Source organism: Callorhinchus milii, unplaced genomic scaffold (genome assembly GCF_018977255.1).
Source record: "Callorhinchus milii isolate IMCB2004 unplaced genomic scaffold, IMCB_Cmil_1.0 Scaffold2, whole genome shotgun sequence".
Lineage (NCBI taxonomy): Eukaryota > Metazoa > Chordata > Chondrichthyes > Chimaeriformes > Callorhinchidae > Callorhinchus > Callorhinchus milii.
The window spans coordinates 33,290,970-33,313,610 of record NW_024704743.1 but is presented as its reverse complement, the minus strand read 5'-3'; the positions used below and the strand labels follow the sequence as shown (position 1 = coordinate 33,313,610).

The 22,641-nt window shown below is 40.9% G+C and overlaps 1 protein-coding gene across 3 annotated transcripts in view; it reads right to left on the bottom strand.

The window, feature by feature from the left end:
• The window catches only part of ripor2 (RHO family interacting cell polarization regulator 2), a 61,125-nt gene that overhangs the window by 15,005 nt on the left and 23,479 nt on the right, over positions 1-22,641 (bottom strand). For all 3 annotated transcript variants that reach the window (XM_007902604.2, XM_042332116.1, XM_007902603.2), the window contains exons 5-14: positions 22,434-22,457; positions 21,040-21,093; positions 17,791-17,940; positions 16,601-16,664; positions 14,536-14,579; positions 13,954-14,079; positions 11,918-12,066; positions 10,557-10,686; positions 6,337-7,032; positions 2,035-2,201 (exon numbers count right to left, since the gene is read on the bottom strand). In XM_007902604.2, the coding sequence (XP_007900795.2) occupies positions 2,035-2,201; positions 6,337-7,032; positions 10,557-10,686; positions 11,918-12,066; positions 13,954-14,079; positions 14,536-14,579; positions 16,601-16,664; positions 17,791-17,940; positions 21,040-21,093; positions 22,434-22,457 (1,604 nt within the window). The remainder of the gene's footprint in view (positions 1-2,034; positions 2,202-6,336; positions 7,033-10,556; positions 10,687-11,917; positions 12,067-13,953; positions 14,080-14,535; positions 14,580-16,600; positions 16,665-17,790; positions 17,941-21,039; positions 21,094-22,433; positions 22,458-22,641) is intronic.

Below are 22,641 nucleotides of genomic sequence, written 5' to 3'. Positions count from 1 at the left end.
GCAGAAGCAGTGTAATGAACTGCATGATGATCAACTGGGGTTGAAGCAAAATGCATCAACATATTTAAGAGGAAACTTTGTGTATATATGAAGGAGAAGGGAATAGAGGGGTGTCGGAGTGGGGATTACGAGGGGTGGAGGCTCGAGTGGCATTTAACAACAACAAACAACAACAAATTACATTTCTATAGTGCCTTTTATGTCGGGAGGATGTCCCAAGGTACTGGACAGTCAGGGATTTGAACCCGAGCAGGCGGATGGGATCAGGGAGGGTGGAGGGCAGGGAGAGTATGGATAGGAGGGAGGCCAAAGGAGCGGTCAAAGAGGAGGGTCTTGAGAAGTGCCTTGAAGGAGGCAAGGGAGGGAGCGAGGCTAAGGGACTGTGGGATGGAGTTCCAAAGGGTGGGGGCAGAGAGGCTGAAGGCCAGACCGCCATTGGTGGGGAGGGCCGGCCAGGGGACTCGGAGCAGGCGGGAGCTTGCTGAGCAGAGGGAGCGGACAGGATGATATGGGATTAGCAGGTTACAGAGGTAGAAAGGGGCAAGGCCATGGAGGGCCTCGAAGGTGAAGATTTTGAATTCTATCCTCTGGGGGGTGGGGAGCCAGTGGAGCTGGGTGAGGGTTGGGTTGATAGGGTCTTGAAGCCCAGTGCGGGAGAGGACATGAGCTGCAGAGTTCTGGATGATCTGCAGTTTGTGGAGAGAAGAGTTGGGAAGGCCGCATAGTCGACCCTAGATGCAACAAATGCGTGGATATATGAATGTGGATTAGGAGTGGTGGAGGTTCCTAGCACTGGCATGGACCAGTTGCGTTGAATGGCCTATTTGCAAGCTATATCATTCTATGCAAAATTCTATATAATTCTATGTAATGAAATGCAAAAAATATGCAAAAGAGGTATGTGTGGCAGAACACCAGAGGCAAATTACAGACCAAATGTGAAAATTGTGGTGGGTCAAAGCGTAATAAAAAGAGGGATTAATGATACTCTGTAAACAGTGTATTATTTCTCAGTATGAATTCTTTCAATGCTCTCAACTATTAGTGAGAGCCTTGTAATGCAATCCCATCCATGTTTTCCCAACCTATAATAAATGACACGCCAGCTAAGTGACAAGCACTGACAGGAGTCATGGTAGCCCTAACACGGTGGTTGTGAATGGAGATGTTCGGTCGGTTATTACTGAACCTGATGACAAGATATGAACTCATAACCTCAACGCATTCCATCTCTTTTAAAGAGCCCTAAAGCTATGCGCTCTAATTTCCAATACTTAACAGATTTCTTAATTTAGAAAAAATGCATACCGATTGAATTTCTAAAATATAAAATTCGCTGAACTTTACCACATTTCTAAAAGATGGAATGCGCTTTGTTTTAAAAATTCGATAATAACACGGTGTATTAAGAAATCTGTTAAAAATCATGCAAATTAGACCCATTATTCCAAAACACTGCTATAAATAGTAAGATTGATTGAAATGTAAAGCAGCAATGTTCAACCAATTGATTAAGGTGCAGCCTCGTGAAGTTATTAACATTATATAATGTAAAGAGAAGGGAGGAAGGAAAGTAACAGATATGCGAGCAAAATAATTCACTCAGAGTATCAGTCACCACTCTTACATTCCAAAGAACACCTACGCCATGCTTGTTAAATCTGGCTCTGTGTTAATGTTATTGACATGCTTAATCCACTGCACTGAGCCATGGTGCTAAAAGGGAAAAGACATGGGAAAGAAACACAGGTATTAGTCACTAAGTAAACCCAAACTACACCACAAGCCAAGGATCCAACATCAAATAAGCATCAACTAAATCTCCTAAAAGAAAAATTAGAATGGATTTAAGTGAAGCCGAGAGGAATCTTCAATTCGTCTAGAATTTTGCTTTGGAGAATTTGTCTCTCACCCACCCTCTTTCTTTTGACGGCATCCTTGGCTGATGTATTTCCTGGTGTTCTTTGTGAAGGAGACTAGCACAGCTAATAAAGCAGCATCGTGGACCTCCACATCTTCTCTCAACCGACTTACCCAACATTGGTCTCAGCTTCGATGTCAGAACATTCAGAGTCAGGACCATCCCCACCATCATCATCATCATCAAAGTCTGAAGTGTTTAGGAAATCAAAGCTTTCTAAAGCACTCTCAACAGTCAGACTTAAACTTGACGACCTGCTTCTGTTAACACTCGGTTTGCACTGCAAGCAGAATGAGCCAATGAAAATCACGGAACATAAAAGTGTGAACAGGGTGAATCCGAGAGATGCAAACGGTCTGCTTTAAAAAAATAACCATGATCGGCGTGCCAGGAATGATGGCGATATAGAATCCGAGAATATTATAAGCACAATCAGGCCATTTAGCCCCTCAGGTCTGGGTTGATGATTTACTCCACCTAATGCAACCCTACTCTCACATTCAGTAAATGCCAGGTGTGTCTTGAGGAAGGAGGGGGAGCCACTCACCATCCACACTTGCAAATATCCTAGCAGCTGATGTAGCTTGAGGCTGTTTGCTCCATCTGCTCCAGTCACAGTTGGGCTGAGATACATGGAGGCTGCTGGGTTACAGGGGGATGAGCTGGTGCTGGTTGTAATCAGTTCTGGATAAATGACATTGCCCTATTCATTTTGACATGCACGGTGACCAAAAAGTCATGATACCATTACAATGTCTAATATGTAGTAAAGAAATTATGATTTTTTTGAGATAATATATATGGCAAATGTGCTGATCACAAAATTAGCAAAAAATCCTAATCTGGTATAAGATCACTCTCATAGGGATGTTTATGGGTTCTTTTATTTGTCACTGACTTTCATACAAATCTAACATTGACTTAACTAAAGCCTATTAATTACAGTGTCATGCCTTAATCGGTTGCCGTCCCCTAATCTCTCGTGGAACCAGTTGAAGGCTGCTAATACTGGACAATGGAACATTGGACAAGTAGGTGGCAAACCTCCTAAAGCACCAAGATACATGCAACCTGGTTTCCCATTCCTGTTAATCACAGCCAGCTCCACTAATGTGTTACCTTTGACACTAGCACTCATTCAAAAATCCGACGAGGAAATCAGGAAATGAAGTGCCTTCTATTTCCCTATCTTAATAGAATTCATAAAGTAAATCACTTTTTTTTGCTTTTATTCCCATCTATTTATTAATCACTCTCGTCCCTCCTAGTGATTTAATTGCTTAAATGTTTCAATTGAACTGATGTTTATTATTCGTTTGCTAACCTCTTCAAATACAATTTTCCATAGTTTGGATGAACAATGATCCACTTTTGAACAGTCCATAGCACTACTGATCAAACAAGGTAATCAATGAAACCACTCTTATTTTCAATGTGCATCCACTTGATTTCCACTCACTCTCAGCCGTATGGCGTATGGACACAATGAATAAACAATGTCATTCTGCCAGTGACATCCCAACATATTGGATTTTCTCAGTTAACAAATTGACTTTAACGTTCAGGACCAGCTTTTTTAGAGAATCTCAACTTTGCCATTATATGTGCTTCCAAAGATTTGTTTTCTCCCCATCCAAGCTTCTCCTTTAGTCTCCTGAAAGCCCTGATATATACTGGGGTACAGTTCCATAGACCATAGATACCCTATGGTATTTGCCCCCTCCTACCTCTCCTAACCCCATCTTGCTCCATCTACTCAGCAGACTGCTCCATGACTCCCACCCGGCCCACCCCACCAACTGCAGTCGGGTCTTCAATCTCTCCGTCCCCACCTTCTGGAATTCCATCCCACATTATCGCCTTCGCCTCGCTCCCTCCCTTGCTTCCTTCAAGGCATGCCTCAAGAGCCTCCTCTTCCGACTGTACCTTCTGCCACCCTCCTACCCTCTCTGCCCTCCACACTCCCTGATCCCAACCCCCACCCCACCCCGCTCGAGTCCTAATCCCTGACTGTTCAGCGTCTTGGGACGTCCTCCCAAAAGGCGCTTTACAAATGTAATTTTGTATTATATTGTATTTTGCCCCAGGGCTTTTTAAACTGTTTGAGGCGAGACTGTGAGGTAATACAGACGACTGCAATAACCTGACAGCTATATCCTGTCCAACAAGACACGCACACCTTCCAGCTGGGGTCATTCAATAGTGATCAGAAACAGGAACTCTGCTGGATTATTTCCCTCCCTATTTTGGGATTACTAGGACTAATTTTACCCACTCCCAACACTACGCGTGATCAGCTAGCTCAGGACAGAGCTTGTCTGATTGTTTAAAAAGCTGTTGGGGTTGTTGGCTGCAAAGAAAAATGCTAAAATATTACTGTGCACAAAAAGTACTTGAGCATCCTTTTTGGAATTCACACTTTAATTTACTCCGAGATGTTATACTACATTAAGGCCGCTATATAAATGCAAGTTGTATTTATTAATCATTCACATCAAATCTACAGTAGATTTGATGTGAATGTATTGAGCCTATTAACAAAACGTTGCCCTTTTCACCCTTTCAGTCCCAAACAAGGGCTTTAACTGTCCTCGGTAATCTTGAATAATGGATAAAAGTGGAATATCATTAGTCATAAAACATGCAAAGCATTTATTGGAAAATATGAACCAAATTCATCATTAGAAGCAGGGCAAGAACTATTTTAAATGCAGAGGCTTTTAGTATTATTGGCTAATGTTTTTACCAATAGAGCACTGTCATCTGAGAAAGAACTGGGGTTTATTTAACTTCCAATGTTCAACTACAAGAACAAATTGCATTTATATAACGCCTTTCAAATTCAGATAAACTGAAGGAATATTTCAGGGTTAGGTGCTACAATGGTAGGTCAGTGGTTAGAGCACTCACTTTGCAAGCAAGAGATCTGGGTTCGATTCCCGTCAGGGTGAAACCTTGGGCAAGTTTCCTTACTCCACACGCCTGATAATAATCCCTCCAAAAAAATCCAATAATAAATTGGTCATTTCAATCCACGACTGTTTGTGGGACACTGCTGGCCTATTTCGCCCACAAATATACATTTCGCCCACAAATATACAGTCAATTCACTTTACAGTCTATTCTGTGAAGCACTTTGAGAGGTCTAGAAGATGTGAAAAGCGCTATATCAAATGCAAGGATTATTATAATGATCTAACCCTTGAACATTTGATTGACAAATGCACCCTGTGACTTCTTGTTCTAAAATTAAATGAAATACTAAATTCTTTTAAAATGTACTTTCGATAGTTACGGTATGTGACATTGAGGTCATACCAACCAGCAGAATTCTATATTCAATCCCTTTCTCGGCGCTGAGCTATTTAATACCAATCGGTAATAGCTACAGTTGGTGTTGGTGTTTGTCAGGAAAAAGAGAGGATGGGGGAAATCAGCCACGTTTTCTGATGCTTTTTTTAGTGATCCCTGTTAGAAGGTTCACAAGTATGAAAGATGGGTAAGGACAGGATGGATCATGGCTATGTTGCCCTCTGTGGTCCAATAACTTATTTGCAATAGACTAAAACACTCAATAAAACCATCCCAGAAAAAAACAAATGACCATAAAACTGGAGTGATTTAAAGGCAGCAATTGAATCGAAGGGGTCAGGTGACAATTATCTGTGACTCAAGCTTTAGTCTTGCAATTTATAATGTCACCTGAGGCCACAATAGGATTGTAACCACCCTGCAACCACTACCAGCTCTCTATTAACCTGTATATCACTGTCAGTGGAAGGATTTATGTCGCTGATTTGATTTCCACTTGTTTTATCCGGTCATACCGACCTTAGCTTTAGTTGGAGATGGAAATATTTTAGTGCATTTCAGATTATGAATAGTTTTCAATTAAAATTTAGAATAATTTTAAAAATATTTTGCCATTTGTAACCCTAGATAAGAGGAAACTGCTTTATCAATGGCATGGCACACTCTACAGTTTAATTCTTTACTCTAGCTGAGTCCAGATTTACTCTGTATCTTAACATTTCAGAGGATCCACAATTTGGACATTGTTGAATTCAATCTTAATTTTCAAGATTCTTTTCTGCAAATATGAAACAAACTTAAAGTAAAATAATCCTTGCATTTGAAAATAGCATCTTATGACGTCATTGAGACATCTCTGAAGCGCTTCACAGGATATACTGTAAAGTGGATTGAATGTGTGTTTTATGGCCAAAACTATTTAAAAATCAAGATTCTATTTAAGAATTTGCCACATTCAGGACACTGACATCTTACACAGAGACAGTAAATCCAGACCGAGGTGGAATTGCTACCTCATTTCTCTAAATAAACATGAGAAAATACACTGAATGTACATTTATGAGGCGCCAAAGCACAATTCAGCAGCATTTAAAAAGGCTGACCTTAAGGAGATCCTCAAGACGCAGGAGTTCCTGCTCCAGATCATGAAGCTCCTTATACCGCTCCTTATGTGGCTCCAGCGCTAGGAAGAGGCCCTGCAGAGCTTCCTCCAGCCTCATCTCTGACACGGGCCTCATCCCCTCGCAATCGCTGGTGATGAATCCCTCCATTTCCTGTGGGTTGCAGCCCAGCAGCTTTTCTGCTGAGGTCAACCTCTTCACCAGCTGCTTGGTCAGATTGCCTTCATATGTGTCCAATTCAACAGGCTTGAGGTCAGACATCTCGTCCGAGTCTTGAAGCAGTCCAACAGCGACATCAGATTCTAAAAACACCTCGTTTCCGCGGTCTGGAGCACATTGGTCATGCTCTGCCCGCATGGAGGATACTGCCTGGTTGTCTCGCTCTTCTTCTCCTGGATCAGATGCAAAGGAAGACCGACAACTGGTTCTTTGAGCTGGTTCCTCTGGTGATGCCACGGCATCATCCACTGCACTTGTTGATGTTTGGGATCCCGAGTCTTCGTCCTGAGCATTTGGTGGAGTCACAGTGATTTCAGGGTTGGAGTAGACCCGAGGAGCAGATGTCAGAGTGGGTGTGGTAATACAGGTTCCATTTGCAAGGTGGCTGTAGCTGAGGGACATAGATTTTTCGCCTGCCAAGATCCCGTTCTCAAAGGCATTATCCTCGTGTAAGGAAGTCTGCAACGAGAAAGCTAGCTTTAGAAATATGCTGACAGATTGGATCTCTCCATATCAAGTATGGCAGCCTACACACATGATGATAAACCTGGTGAAAAATAATAGTCATGAAGTAAACCTAATACCATAGCAATTAAAAGGGACGTGCCATCAGAAACGAATGGGTGACAGAGCTCTCCAGAATAAATACTGGTCTCCCACAATAGAAACTCATGTGAAACAAACAACAGTGGTTTGGGTGTTAAAGATAGCAGAAGACATTCATGATTGTTATAATATTTCACTTTCACTCTTAGAATCTTACAAAGCTGAAGACTGAGGACATTATTGTAAAATTTAATATATGACATTTTGAATTTTTACTCCAAAAAACACTGAGCGCAAAAACTGCTGAACTCTCATACCTGGCCCTGATAGGAGGAATACAATGGTGGAGGGGAATCTTTGACTCAGAACCCAGACATTTCTGAATTTGTGAGTGTGCCTTTGGGACAAGTGCTTCCTCACCACAGTGGCCAAGGGTGGATAAGCTCTCACATCCTACAGCCATATATATAGCACATACGGGAATTCTGCTTCATGTTCACTGGGGAGGCTCTGTCAAAACCCCTCTTGTGTTTCAAGGCAAGAGAAAATTAAATTTAGAGCAGGGAATTTAAGTGCTTCAAGGCGCTATATAAATGCAAGTTGTTGCTGAATTGAGATAAAGATGGATGAATTCTAGAAAGAGCAAATACTGACACAAAAAGGGGATGAATGGCCTCCTACTGTGTCAGATATTTCTATGGTTTTGAGTTCAAGTCAGAAAAAAATCAATACTAATTGGAATATTTTGAATTCAGTATAATAAACATAAGAAATTTTCACTTTATTTCCCAAGTAATGCCTCAACAACAGATGGAGGGTACAGTTGATATGCAGATTCTCAAGGGCAACCCTTGAATGGCAAGGGACAATATCAGAGTCTGAGAGCTGCTAGTGGTGACTGAATGTTCAACTGAAATCCAGATCAAATAATATACACTGCTGCGTTATGTGTGCTGCAAAGAAGACTGGGATCTAATTTGCAGTTATTACATCATTGTATTGGTTAATAAGAAATCCCATTGGAATTCCCTTCGACCCATGAGAACTCGGCTCCGGATGCAGATTATATTCCAAGATAGGAGCCCAAAATATTCCAATTAGTATTGCATTTCGCCCACAAAATATACAGTCAATTCACTTTACAGTATATTCTGTGAAGCGCTTTGAGATGTCTCGAAGACGTGATAAGGCGCTATATCAAATGCAAGGATTATTATTATTATTATTTCAGACGGCTGAAAATACGTATAGTGACTGAAAAATCCCATTTCTGAGACTCGGATTTCTTTTTGAGAAGGAATCCCACTGAGCAATAAAACAAATTTGATCACACAATCTGATATGATTGTGGTTATCTGATATCAGTATTAGTGGAAAAGAAACATTATTCTACTTAAATTCAAAATATTGGCATCTTCATGCTCGAAACGTAGATTACATTGTATCATTTTAGTTCTGTTGACAAAAGTAAAGTTGTTTTATGTTACTCGTGACAAATCGTTAAACGTAAACCAATCCCTTGTAGAACAGACCTGTAGTTGAGATGCAGTGTAAGGAGATGCTCGTAGGTTGTAAAAAATGATATCATCTTATATTGTTTATTAAAGTTGTCAAAGATGGTGAAATCCAAATATGAATGGGGTGGGTCAAGTTGAGAGGAAATGGGACTATGTTATAATAAGGGTTTGGTGTCAGAGAAGACAGGGTGAACAGATGGAGGGGTCTACTTGCAGCTACTGTCAAGGAGACACTACTTGCAAGGTAGAGTTGTTACTCATAAATCCAAGTTGGAAATATTGCATTTTCAATTCTGTGTCAGTCAGTTGAACAGACGTTTCTCTCTGAATTCAAGACAATGCAAAACTAAAGTGCACCACTCTAAATATTGCGACGTAGCAAAGGTACACCCCAGAATGGAATACAGCAATTATAAAGACAGGAATACAGAATTCCAACACATTGGGAAAGTTTGCATGTAAGCAAGCAAGAAAGCTTTGGTTTGTTAGAAGCTACGTGTTTGTGATCCACTGATTTATTCACAAGGGACTTGTATTCAAATACGTTTTCCTTTGCTTCACACCAACACAGGGAATTGGAATGGCACACAGAGATCTGTAATTTGGTAAACTCAGCAACCCAGTAAAACACACACACCACACACACACACACACACACAAGGTGCCAATCGTAGAACAGATCTCCACCACAACAGGACTCACATAAAGCTCCAGCCTGCCCGCAGACCTCAGCCTGAGCGACGGCAGATCACTGAAAGAGCGACTGCGCCGCAGTTTGTCAAAGAACGTATCTCGTAGAACGTCTATGAATGAAAGCCGTAGTCGGTCTTCAGGTGGCTGCAGGCATTTCTTGGCAGGTTCAAATTCAAAGTGTTAGTAAGTGCAGCTGTTTCAGGAAATGGTTAGTCAAAGAAGAAACTTATAAAGCCAGCAGGTAGTTTACAGGGCTTCTCCCGCGTGGCAATATGTGGGAGGGCTGGGCAAACATCTACATTGAACACGTGAATCTATAACCCATGACATTTACCAATGCTTGATTTTTTTATTGGGATGAAGTGTCAGTATACGGATTTTAGAACTTCAACAGAATGGCCAAATCTTTCTGTCAGTCAGTCTCATAACTTGGGGGAAATTTATCAAGAGTTCTTATGAAAGCATATCTTGGTTTGTAATGTGAAAATATTTCTGGGGCTTTTTGTGTTAATGCTGTGTGGTAATTTGGAAACTCACTGAAAAATTTACCCCTGATAAAGGATACAATTTTAGCCCTTAAAATCCTGGGGACTAATATTTACAGAATTATGATACTTCCATCACATACCAGTCATTCGCATTGTCTTTTTGAAGGAGTCTGGCAACCAGTTTCAAAATATGGGCAGTTTTACTCTGTAAACCGAGTTACTCTAAACATTTCATATTAGACTTTTCGATGAGACATTAAACCCACCTGCCTGATTAGATAGACATGAAAGATCCTGTAATACTATTCAAAAGGAGAAGGGAGTTTCTCCTTGCGTCCTGGTCAAGAATCTTCTGGATAAATTAGTCATTCACTTCATAGCCATTTGTGTGACTTTGTTGTACACAAATTAACTGTTGTGACTGCATATCAATGTGCAGTCACCTACACGTAATAGCAACTACTTGTAAAGCACTTCCACATGGCTTGAAGCTATAGGCAATACATCAAATAGAATGGTTATTGTTTATGAGTATGGCCAACTGCTTGCAACACTAACAACCTACATTACAGTATCACACTAAACTGAAATGATCACAAAGAGTAAAGAAACCGCAAATAAACAACACAACAATAGCATCCCCCAAAATACCTGTGGGTCACTGAACCCTTTAAATAATTTACTTGCGTAAATATGTTTAGCTTTGTATAAAGGCATTAAGGTTAAAAAAAATATTTACAAAGAAGGAGTAGTCTTCAAAGGTGGGAGTATCTGGGGTGTTTTGGCTATATATGGAGCATCGTCTCTGCACAGAGGTAGCCTTGTTTAGATTTCCAGTGGATGGGGTCAGATCTTCCTTGTCAAATGGACTGCAGATAAAGAATACAAATAGTTAGTGGAGAGCCAAGCTTACATAGCATTGTTCTATCCTTTTGACATCAACCGCACATATTGTTTACAAGCCATGGTCTGAATATGCTGCAGCAACAACAACCTGCATTTATGGGGTAGCATCTCAGAACGCAACATGTTTGTGTAGAAATTTATTCCACCATAACGGAATCTGTAGCAGCTAAATTTATTTAAGATTGTTTGTAGAAAATATTTACTTTGGTTTCCACCAGCATTATTAGTGGTGTTGAAATGCAATACTGAATTGAACCTGAAGAGGGCATCTCAGGATTACAAAGGGAGAATGAAGGGTTTCCTGTTTGCGCAGCTCCTATGGTGTACAAAACAAATGGCCTCATAGTGGTGGTGTGTACACTGAACTGTATGGGTCTGGGAGGAATTAGGTTAACCCAGTAACAATTCAGGTTCTAAAGGAACAGACCTGATGAATTTAATAGGTATTAATTATAAATTTGTAAAAAAAACAGTCCTTTTTTGACTGGCTTTTTAAAACCTGTAGGAAGGCTTCTGTTATCCTTTCATTGTTGAATCACAATTTATAAATGAATAGTAGTCTTGGATAATTGGTTTTCTTGCTTCCACACTAACTAACAGATGTTCTGGTGAACATGACTCACATTTAGCCATCTTCAAAGGAGCAATGGATGGGGGACTCGGGATCTTTATTATTACGCAGAGGTGGTTCTCGATATATGGCTATATTTCAGAGAATAAGCAGTGGATTGTTTAACTCATTTGTCGTATCAGGTAGATTTGAACCAACCTTTTTGAGGAGTATTTGCAAAGCATTAGCACTAGACACCACATTGGATGTTTACATTCCACTCTTCCTGATAAAGCGTTCACCCACAAAAAATTCATGGTCCCTACACTTTACAGTATATCGTGTGAAGCGCTAAGGTGCTATACCAAATGTAAGGATTATTATTATTATAACCTGTTCAGAGATCTTTTAAGAATTGTGAAACAGGCATCCAAATTAATGCTTATTTTAATGAATCGCCCAAATTTTGCAGTCTTAAATTTAAACTTGAATACTGTGGTATGATTACCATCAGCAATTTCAGACCACAGATTTTCCATAGCAGATCTTTTGATGTTACTTCCCTGTTTTTCTCCATGCCTCTTAATACCCTTCGTGTTTGGAATGTGAAGATCACAGTAGCAATTGACAACTGTGATACTTACTACCAGGTGACTTCAAGGTTTAGCTTGACGGTGCCAAGGTCGTTGATGTCAACAGCAACCAACTGAGGTCTGGCTGTGAATAGGTCCTTTGTTTCACAGGTAACGCTGCCAACCAGGAGATGTGTAGCCAGTCCCTTCAGCTCTGACACCTAGGGATAACATATAACAGGCTTGAACTACACTATCCAACCGTCAGTAGTAGAGGTATAAGAACATAAAGCATAGAAAGAGAGAAACAGCATTGAACGCACAAAGCGACTCTTTCCAGACCTCACAAAACCTATCCTTTCCACCCACCCTATCCCCAGCAGAAACTTATACATTGATAAGGTAGCCACACAGCAAGTTATTTGTCTAGCAAATACCTTCCTCTCCATTTAGCTCCTATGGTTAAAGTCTAAATCGTAATGAGTAGCTAGACATGCCCTGGAATACTGTAGAGCAACCTGATTTTGTCAAGCATAACTTCTTGGGAGCCAAGTCAGTCCCAGGAAAATCCAGTTTATCTTCCATGTCCCTATTTTTAGATAGCAAACTCACTTTATTAACCTCAAAAAGAGTGTACGACTGAGAGGATTTGTCTGGTTTTAAACCCTGAGCTTTCCAGGCCCACGTCAGGTGCTCAACCAAATGAGCTACCCAGAAGCTCAAGAAAAATCTGCAAAATACACATCCATCCCTATATCTGCCTTCTCTCTACAGACAACACAGCCTCTACATCGCTATCAAACTGCAGTTGCTGGAAGCATGTGGCTATAGCCTGAGGGATATTTTTCAATCAAGCCGTCTTACCTCATGCAGGGAAAGGCTCGGCCTCTGTGGATCAGCTATAATGTGGTGTAGCTTACAGAAACTAACCTCATCAATCTTCCACTCAATGGCTGCTGCACATTGATATTCCAACACACAGTTCCCACTCCATGTTCCCTTCAGCATCACAAGCCTTCAATATCTACAGTGGCATCTCACTAGGTCCAACACTTCTCAACACAAAGCAGATACATAGAACTCAAAAATACAATGGACAATGCAACCCTAATGTTCAAGCCACTGATGTAAAGCAGAGATGTCCAATGAAGATGTCCTGCCCTGATACCATATCACTCTGATACTTCAAAAGGCATGTAGTTCAATGACAGAACTTTCTGCTGCGCTGGTGATAATGGCCATTCAGCTAATGGCCAATGGTTCAGTGAGCTGCTGAAGATAGTTTCTACTGATGGGTGATAAGAGTTCATTTTATATTTAAGCATCCTTATTGTGATATCTTACATTTCTAGAACACAAAATGTAGCATCGTTGACATAAAGGCCCAACTAAAACAGTTACCATTGTCCAAGTACCGACAAAATGTAATAATAGTAATTGAACTGTCTCAAAGAGCGTCATAGGATTCACTGTAAAGTGTGATGACTGTAATTATAGGTAAATGTAAAACCATGATTTGCCTTTACACCTCCTCCACACTTGGAATGTTATGTAATCTGAGTTGCAATGCTGTGTACTTTATCAAATAGTGTACTTGCTGCATATCACAACTTTGCTTCACACAATTTTAAACATTATATTAGCTACAATTAGTTCCTATGCTTCAATAAGGAGAAAATGATTAGTAAAATCTGGGCCAAAACTGCAATCCTCTTCTAGGTACAAAGCTTTTTTTTCACAAAACTCCAGGCGTATTTTTGCACTTGGTAAAGCAAGCGACTGCAAATAGTTGGAGCTGTCATGAAACTCACCCCACACTTTACATCCTGAGGAGCAATATTACGAATGAACCTTGAATTCGAAGGAAACCAGGCAAAAACTCCAGATATGCATCCAATTCTGCACCTTCACTGTACAGACCTGGCTTTCTTCCCTTCCCTCCAAAGGCAACATCCCCCACCTCCCTACCTGCCTGTTTACCTTAGCCCAGCAGCACAGAAATTATTTTTCCTATGAAAAACTTGTGCATGTTAGTACAATATTTATAAATAAAATAAAATATCACACATTTTAAATGTTCACATATGTGCAAATGTGCTTCTAAGTACCTTAATTGAGAATAATTCATTAATCAGTGGTAAGAAGATCATGTCTTCTCCATCCCAGCTTTGTCTGTCGTTGGCTTCTATCTTCCCTTTTAACTTCCAGCGCTGACGACCATAGCGCATGAAAATCTTGAGGAGACAAGAAATATATGGCACAGTATTTAATACACGTTACACAAAACAGTCTCTAATGTTAATTAGAATGTTATCATAATGCTTGCATTTGACATAACACCTTTCATGTCGGGAGGATGTCTCAAAGCGTTTCACAGGATTTACTGTGACTATGTATTTTTGCAGGTCAATTTGCATACATCATTATCCCACAAACAGCCATGAAGTGAAGGACTAATTTTATCCCAAAGATGTTTGGCCAGGACACTGGGAGAACTAATTCTCTCTTGAGCAGAACTCGACCAGGCTTTTCCCTGGGTTACATTGGAACATAGGTTTAAGTAAAAGATCAAGATAGATTTTTAATCTCTGCTACTTTGAAGGAAACCCATGAATTAGCTCACTGATAATCAATGCGAGTAGAAATATGCTATTCCCCTTTTGAAAAAAACAAAAGTAAAAGCCACTTACTTCATATTGATCTCCTGGACAGAGACGTGCAAAGCCGGCTAAACCTGCAGAGTGCAAATTGTATTAGGTGAGATTGCGGTATGAGCTATATTTATGTTACTTTCAAGCCTATTATACAGTTGGATGTGGTCATAAAAGCTTCTACGTTCCATTTGCTAAACAACTCGATATTTTTATATAGTGCAAAGTAGAGGCAGAATTTATTTTGGGCCATTGTATTAACAACGAACTTTAAACGGCCATTTACATTGGTTAATATTAGCTCCCCTGATGGTTCAGTTAGTGAGTAAATAAATGTACTAGTCACATGGTGCAACACTGGCCCATACAGGTTGAATCCTGGTCTATGCTGACCTGAGCTGAGGCAGCAGTTGGAGCTTTGAGTTAGGGAGAGGGGAAAAATTAGTTAAGGTTCGCGTGGTTGATCACTGGCCAGAGATCTCTGCATGAGGTGCTTATGTGTTATTATGTGGACCATCCAGTAGACAGTAGGCTCACACGTGTAATATGAAATGAGGTACTAGAGAGCCCACTCTCCAACACTTTAAAACCAAAAGGAAATTATTTTAATTTTACCGGAGGGAGAGAAGAGTAAACTGAAGGAACGCTTTTAAATATAAATGTTGTTTTGTGGTGTTGCTTTCTGAAACTGTGACAACCTTCAACGCTCATATCTGAAACACTACGTACTTCAGTTGGCACGTCAGCGTGTTTATCAGATTAGAGCTGTGTATAATGTACCTGTGGTCGCTGTGAATAATTCAGCACCCTTTTCTCTTCTTTTAGCTGTTGCACATTTTCATTATTATATTTCATTGCTCCCTGCCCCGATCCTTTCCACTTTAATAATGTCAGTAAACACAATCTAATTACAGATTAGAGGGTTCACCAGAATAGCTGGCTTTACCCTACGGGGTAAACAGAAACTGTGTGGGCTTCCCCCAAGGGCTCTTTGAGTAAATGAACAACTTAGTATTGTAATGAACTGCAGAAAGGCTTCAGTTTCTATGTAGTTCACTGATCTCAGCCAGAACAACATGGTCTTAAAACTGTCCTCAAGATACTTCATTTGAAGATGGCTACCTAGAGAAGGTAATAATAAATAATAATCCATGCATTTGATATAGTAACATTTGCATTAGGACCATGCCTCAAAGTGCTTCACAGGATTTTATGTGAAGTGTAGTGAATATGTATTTTGTGGGCGAAAGCAACCTAGTGTGGCTTTCATGTCCCTCTTTCACGTCCCGCCTGAAAACTTTCCTCTTCGACCGTGCTTACGGCCACCTGCCCCCTCGCTTATAGTCAGGCTCCACCGCTGTTAAGCGCTCTGAGTTGCTACCCTGCATGAAGGACGCTATATAAGTGCAAGTTGTTGTTGAAAGTGACAGCCGACTTGCCTTTCTGCTCTCCATGGTTCAACATTTACTCAAAGAACCCACAAACAGACATGAAATGACTGACCAATTTTATTTGGAGGATTGTTGACTAGGACATTGGGATAAATTCTCTTCTTTTTTAGAATCATGTCATGGGATCTTTAACTTCCACCTGAACAGGTAGACCTCCGTTTAACGTCTCATCTGAAGAACAGCATATTTGTCATTGCAGCACACCCCCAGCACTGCACTGGAGTGTCAGCTTAGACTGTGAGATCAAAGTCCTAATGTGGGACTTGAACCTACAACCTTTCTGAGAATGTTATGAAATGAGCCAGGGTGAAGGTAAGGTAAGGTACTGAAGTGACTGTGGGACCAAACCCCTGAAATGAGAGGAAAGGAAAGAAGAGAAGAGGGAAAAATTGAGGATAGCTGCATTTATATAAGAGATGAATAAAGCAAACCTGATTGATTCAAAACTGAGGTTTGCCTATGGAACCTACCATATTTCTGTCCATTTCAAAAATTACTTTCAAACAAATTTTTCTGGTTATTGAAAAATTCAAGAGCATTCTACTATTTTCCATAAATCATACGAATCATCATATTCTAGCAATAACCCAGGTATTCAAGATGTGCTATCAGCACAGGAAAATTCTGCTATTTTTAATTCTGTTGATACTTGCCTTTCATCTTAATGTGAAATTCTCCCAGAAGAGTTTCCATCTCGCCTTCAACTAAGTGCATATTCTGAGAGTAAAGGGAAACTGGTCAGTAGGGAACACACAGAGAACTATGCAACTCAATAACATTGAGATAAACAGTACACACAAGCCTATGCAACAGGAAAGATTATGTAATATTATGTCCGCATTGCTAATGAACTGCTGGATATTGAAGGATGTATTGGAAAGGCACTGTAATGCAAATTGTGCTTTGTTTTATACTAAGTAATGCTACTGCTGTAAGAGAACTCAAATTGTTAAAAAAGAACACAAAATACTGCAGATGCTGGAAATCTGAAAACAAAAACAGAAGTCGCTGGGAACATTCAGCAGGTCAGGCAGCATCTATGGAGAAAGGAAAGCCATGGACCCGAAACGTTGACTCACTTTCCTTTCTCCATAGATGTTGCTTGACCTGCTGAGTGTTCCCAGCGACTTCTGTTTTTGTTTTCAAATTGTTAAAAGTCCAATTGACATTTCATCACATGAGTACAAATACTACAGCATGTTAATACCCCTTCACAACATGCTCTGCAGTGTGAAAATGATACAGACATTGGTTATGCCCAGGATCCTATAGATTTGCTTCAGCTAAGTGAACAAGTTAATGTATGGATACTGAGATCAGTGTACAAGCAAACATGCGTATTGGCACATGCTGATTTTTTTCCTGAGCCATTTAAAAAATATATTTAAGATAATGAGAAAAATATATTCTGCGTTTTCTATTTTTAAATTTATCAATATACAGAAAAGCCGCAGTAAACTGTAGCTGACTCTATGGAGGTTTCAGCTTTGTAACACACAGTGAGCACAGTGGCTGCTTCATGTCTAACCATCTACAGATAGCTCCAATGGGATAGTGAGTACCACAAAATCCCTTTAAAAACAATTCCAAGGACAATAATTCTGCTTCTAGTAATGAAAGACTAGTGAAAATCTCCAAAGACAACTTCAGATCAAGGGTGAGACAGAAATAAAGATCAGTTTGCTGTAAAAGATGACTTCTTTGTTCTGTTCATGATATTCTCCTTCATATCGGTTCAGAAAGGCTTTTACATCCATTGATAAGCAAACAGCTCCGATAAAAACAACAGAATTTTTGTTCCGGTTCTTGGGCCAAAGCCACTGAAAGCCATAGTGTTTGTTACCTCTGTGTATTCCTTGTAGCTCCTATTTATCTCGGCTAGGCTTTCCCGGGCCCCTTTGGTAGAAGGTGACGATGAGAAAGCCTGCTTCATTTTAGCCGCTCCCTCTCGCAGTCTTTTCTGGATGCAGAATGCCTCATATAGTTCATCCACCTTTGAAAGGTCCAAAAACAAGATGTTAAAAATAAGTGCATCTTATCCGACGGCCAATTTTCTCAGAGTATTTTTGAACGTACTGTATTGCTAAAAAGTTATTACATACTTCCAGTATTGAAGATACCTTTTTTTAAAAAAAATATTTTGGAGCCAGATTGACTATGTTTTTTTTCCAGTGTTCCTATTAAGGCTGATTTCAGTAGCAAAGCAAAAGAGAATGGAGACATCAGGAGCCAAGCTCATCTCCTTCCTCATCCCTGCTGTTCCTTCACCCACCCCCACAAGTTTTATTTTCACGGCATGAGTCAATTTGTGTGAGCTCCAAGACTTTGACATTAGCAAACAAGAAGTTCCTAGACAGGATCAAAGGGCTGAAAACCAATAAATCATCTGGGAAAAATAAACTTCCCCCAGAGTTCTTGGAGAGGTAAAGAAGGAGATTTGTGAAGTGCTGACAGGTATTTTGAAGGAGTGAATGAACACCCGGTAGGTTCTGACAGACTGGAAACAAATAACACGCCAGCCATAGCTGAAGGCCAAATGTATCAGTTTGGTGCTCAATTGACCACAAAGTGAAGGTAAAGCAACACATTAACCGAGTGGTCCAGAAAATTATCGAACATTTACTGCACAGGACGAAACCATCACGTCAGTGCTAGTGCCATCTACACTAATCCCATTCCTCTTCCCTTCACTGCTTTTGCTTTTGCAAAAAAAAGGCCTGACTTTTCTAATGTGTCCACAGAAGTATGAACTCTGATTGGCATAGTGAACCTCCCTTGTAATATCACCGAAAAAATAAATCAAATGTCAAAGGTGGCATCTATACAGGATTTGAAGACTTTAAATTGCAATTGGTCCAATTGGTCACCACAGGATATGAGTCCCCATTGTGAGATCCTGAACTGAACTGTGCCATTTTGGGTTGATAGGAACAAGACACTGACATGTTGGGCAAGACAACTGACATGTTGGGCAAGACAATTGACATATTGTACAATCCTTAGTGCCTGGCTACAGAGCACCATTGCTGGATGTCTAAGAGGCTGTTCATTCTGCTAGAAAATCAACGTGGAGACTTACCACTGGGGAAAATAATGAAAAATGAACATAAGAAAGTTCCCTGAATTCTCCAGAGGTCTTTGTATATAGGGTGTGCAAGTATGGTTGTTATCTTTAGAATGCATCTGTTTTAGCATTCAACTAAGCCACCAACAAGACATTAAACAACATGATTCATGCAGTTTCACTGTGTGAACTCAGTGGGAGATTACGGTCATTGAGAAAGCAGCATTGGTCTCATTTTTACTTGGATCAACAAGCAATCCTCTGTTTGACAGGATCATGAACCCAGAGAGAGGTTCAGTAAAGGGGGTCCTTCAACCCACTCAATCTCACCCTTGCAGAATACCTGTCCCACCATTTTCCCATTACACCATCAAACTGTGTCTTAAAAGCATCCAGGGTCCTGGCCTCAGCCACCCTTCCTGCATAATAAGGAGCTCTGTCGTGAACTGGTTAATCTGCAAGGTACACCCTCCCTCCCAGTGTGTCAACTTTGTGACTAACAAATGTGTCGTTCTCTGCAAAGTTCTGCCACCTGTTGCAACACTTGGTCTCAGCCTGTTTCCTGTCACTAGATGCACTTGAATCCTTGGTTGGTGTGTTCAGCCCTGATATTATCAGCTTGAGGCTTGCAGAACATAAGATGGTGAAATCAGCTTGTGCTGCCCGAGGTCTCTGTGGTATCCTAAACTTTGCTATTTCCTTTAAACAGTATTATGGCCAGTTTAAGAGGTCAAAGAAAGTGGCAAGCTAGCCAGATTCTGAAACTGAGGCCTGCAACCACTGACAAGCTATTTTCTCCAAGGCATCAACAGCTCAATTATGTCCAATGGCCTTGGCTCAGTTGGTAGCACTCTTAGCTCTGAGACTGTGGGATCAAGCCCCACTTCAGCAGTTTGAGCTCACAGTGTAGACCAAGACTCCAATGAGGTGTTTAACCTACATTCTTGGCAGTGTTATACATTAGAATACATTAGAATATACAGCACAGAAACAGGCCATTTGGTTTATGCTGGTGTTTATGCTCCACATGAACCTCCTCCTGCCATTCCTCAACTAAGCCTTCAAGCATAACCTTCTATTCCTTTCTCCCTCATGTACCTATCTAGCTTTCCCTTAAATACATCTATGCTATTTGCCTCAAAAACTCCTTGTGGTAGCATGTTCCACATTTGCACCACTCTCTGTGTGAAGAAATTTCTTCTAACTTCCCTATTTGATCTGTTTGTGACTATTTTATATTGATGGCCCCTGGTTTTGGTCTCCCCCACAAGTGGAAACATCTTCCCTACGTCTAACCTATTAAAACCTTTATCCTTCACATTAAACCAAAGGTGCCGTCTGTCCTAAAGATCCCAAGGCACTATTCAAAAGAAGTGGGAAAAAGAGGGAAATTCTACTGTTGTCCCAGCCACGTGATGTATGTAGAAATTATTATTAATGTGTATGCAGCACACCAAGGGTTAAAAACATGTCACTTTTTTGCTGCCGATGTCTTTTAGGCATTCTGGTAGTCAGGGAATGCTATCCAGCCTCTTGGCAAAGTATTTAATAAGTAGCCGAAACTGCCACCTGACTGCTGTCAATTCACATGACTGGACTCCTGCCTGTTTTAGGATAAGACTCAGGCTGTTTGAAGAAGGAGAATACTAGCGTACACTATTCTCCATGGTGATAAAAGCCTCCTTGTTTATTCATCTCTTATCACGGCATCAGCTCTTGAGGCGTAGGATGGGAGCAATGGGTAGCAATTACTGCCACCCTGCCTCTAATTACCACATTACACCCACATCAGCACCAGTCACGCCATTCATGCAGGAACCTGGGGGAACACTGTATACTAAGCACAGGTCAATTATTGTAACCTCACAGAAAATTCACACTGTAATGAGATGTGTACAAAAGGCCTCCTTCCGAATGGTTCATAAAGCTTTTAGTTTGAGCTGAACATTTATGCAAATAAAACCAAGCCACACTCACAATTCACAGTCAGTTTAAAATGAAGTGGTGTGCGTTACTTTATGCATCTACCTTACTGATGTGGAACTCCAGTCTTCTCACGTATCTTTCTATTGATTTGATTTGCTGTAAAAGAACAAAATCGGTACAGTCAGCTGACTGCCTTTAACATGCAGTCTAACAATCCCTGACCATCTTTCAAAGTGCGGTGGAGGTAGACAATAAGGCCCGAGGTGGACTGCCAGCTATCAGGGTTTAACTTGCACATCTTAGGTGCTCAGGTATCTACTGAGATATTGGATCATATGACCCCCTTATCAGAACATAAGAGATGTTATGTTTGCCTTGCGGGGCTGCTGCCCCTAGGAGACCCGGCACCAGTGAGGTAAGGTTGGCGAAACATCCCAGCAACCTTAGGAGCTAATCTTCACTGAGCCTCTGGACACCAGTTTGTTTTCTGTTCAGATGAGCTCTGTCTGACCTGCAGACTAGCAAAGCAGCTTATATGCAGCTCCTGTTCTCCACCACACCACTTCCCCTCGCACCCTCCCATCAACACCAACACCTCCTTTCCCCCACCACTTCCCTTCCTTTATGGGTGTGTGTGTGAGAGAGAGTGTGCCTCCCCCATCATCACTCCCCCCCCCCCTCCCCACCCACATTGGACCACCTCCAGTGATTAGGGAAGCTCCATGGCACAAAAATGAAAGTCACCATTCATGACATCCACAGAAGAACGTGCTCATGAACTCATAACGCTCAAGTGTTCCCACTACCACAACTAGTCTCTTGCTGAACCCCTTGGCTGACCACATAGATGTGGTGGCAACTCCCATAGAAGCTGCTGCTTGGGAACTGGAAGCGGCTTAAGCATTGCAATATGGCCATAGCATTTGTTGAGCTGAGGCTAAAATAAGCCAAAGGCTGAGCTGAGTCATTCGTTGAGCTGCAAGATTTATAGCAGATCACGTCTGCTGTGCTACCTTGTAAATTGTGGTAAATGTACACCTGGTTCCTAAAGCATCAATTCCAAGTATTTTCTCAGTGCTAATTCTGTGGCCAGAAGTATTATTTCAAAGCTGTTCATCGTGTTTAGGGATTAGAAAGCCCAGTTAGCTGCATTGTCAAAAAGGCCCTGAAGTAGGCATGTCATTAGCAAAGTCATTCCATGTAATTGCAGCATTAAAAAGCTCCTCAATTTATCCTTTCAGTTCACAGGTATCATTTATTATGAAGTCTGGTGGAGCCCAAACCATGTTTAGTTCAGTTTCATCTTCACATAGGGATGTGGCTTATAAACTGATGCAATTGCTTAGGTTTTCCCTGTGAAGACCATTGTAAAAGGTTGGGACTGATCCTAGAATCTATGGTAATACTAATCTGTATTAATATCATGCTTCATTTCCCCATGGAGCGATCTCACCAAAATCTAAGCAAAACTTGTGGATAATAATTACTTCACTCACCTTATCCAGGTCGTACAAAACGCCCTGCAGATAAAAATGATACATGATGTTAGACTGTTTTCCATTCTGTATGAACTGTTAATGACCTTCCAATGTTTAGCCACAATACTTTTCCGTGGGTGGCAGCTAAGGGTTTTCCCCAGCCTGTAAATACTGCAATTACCATTACTGCTGGGTTCACTTTCCACACCCAGCAATATGTACCTGA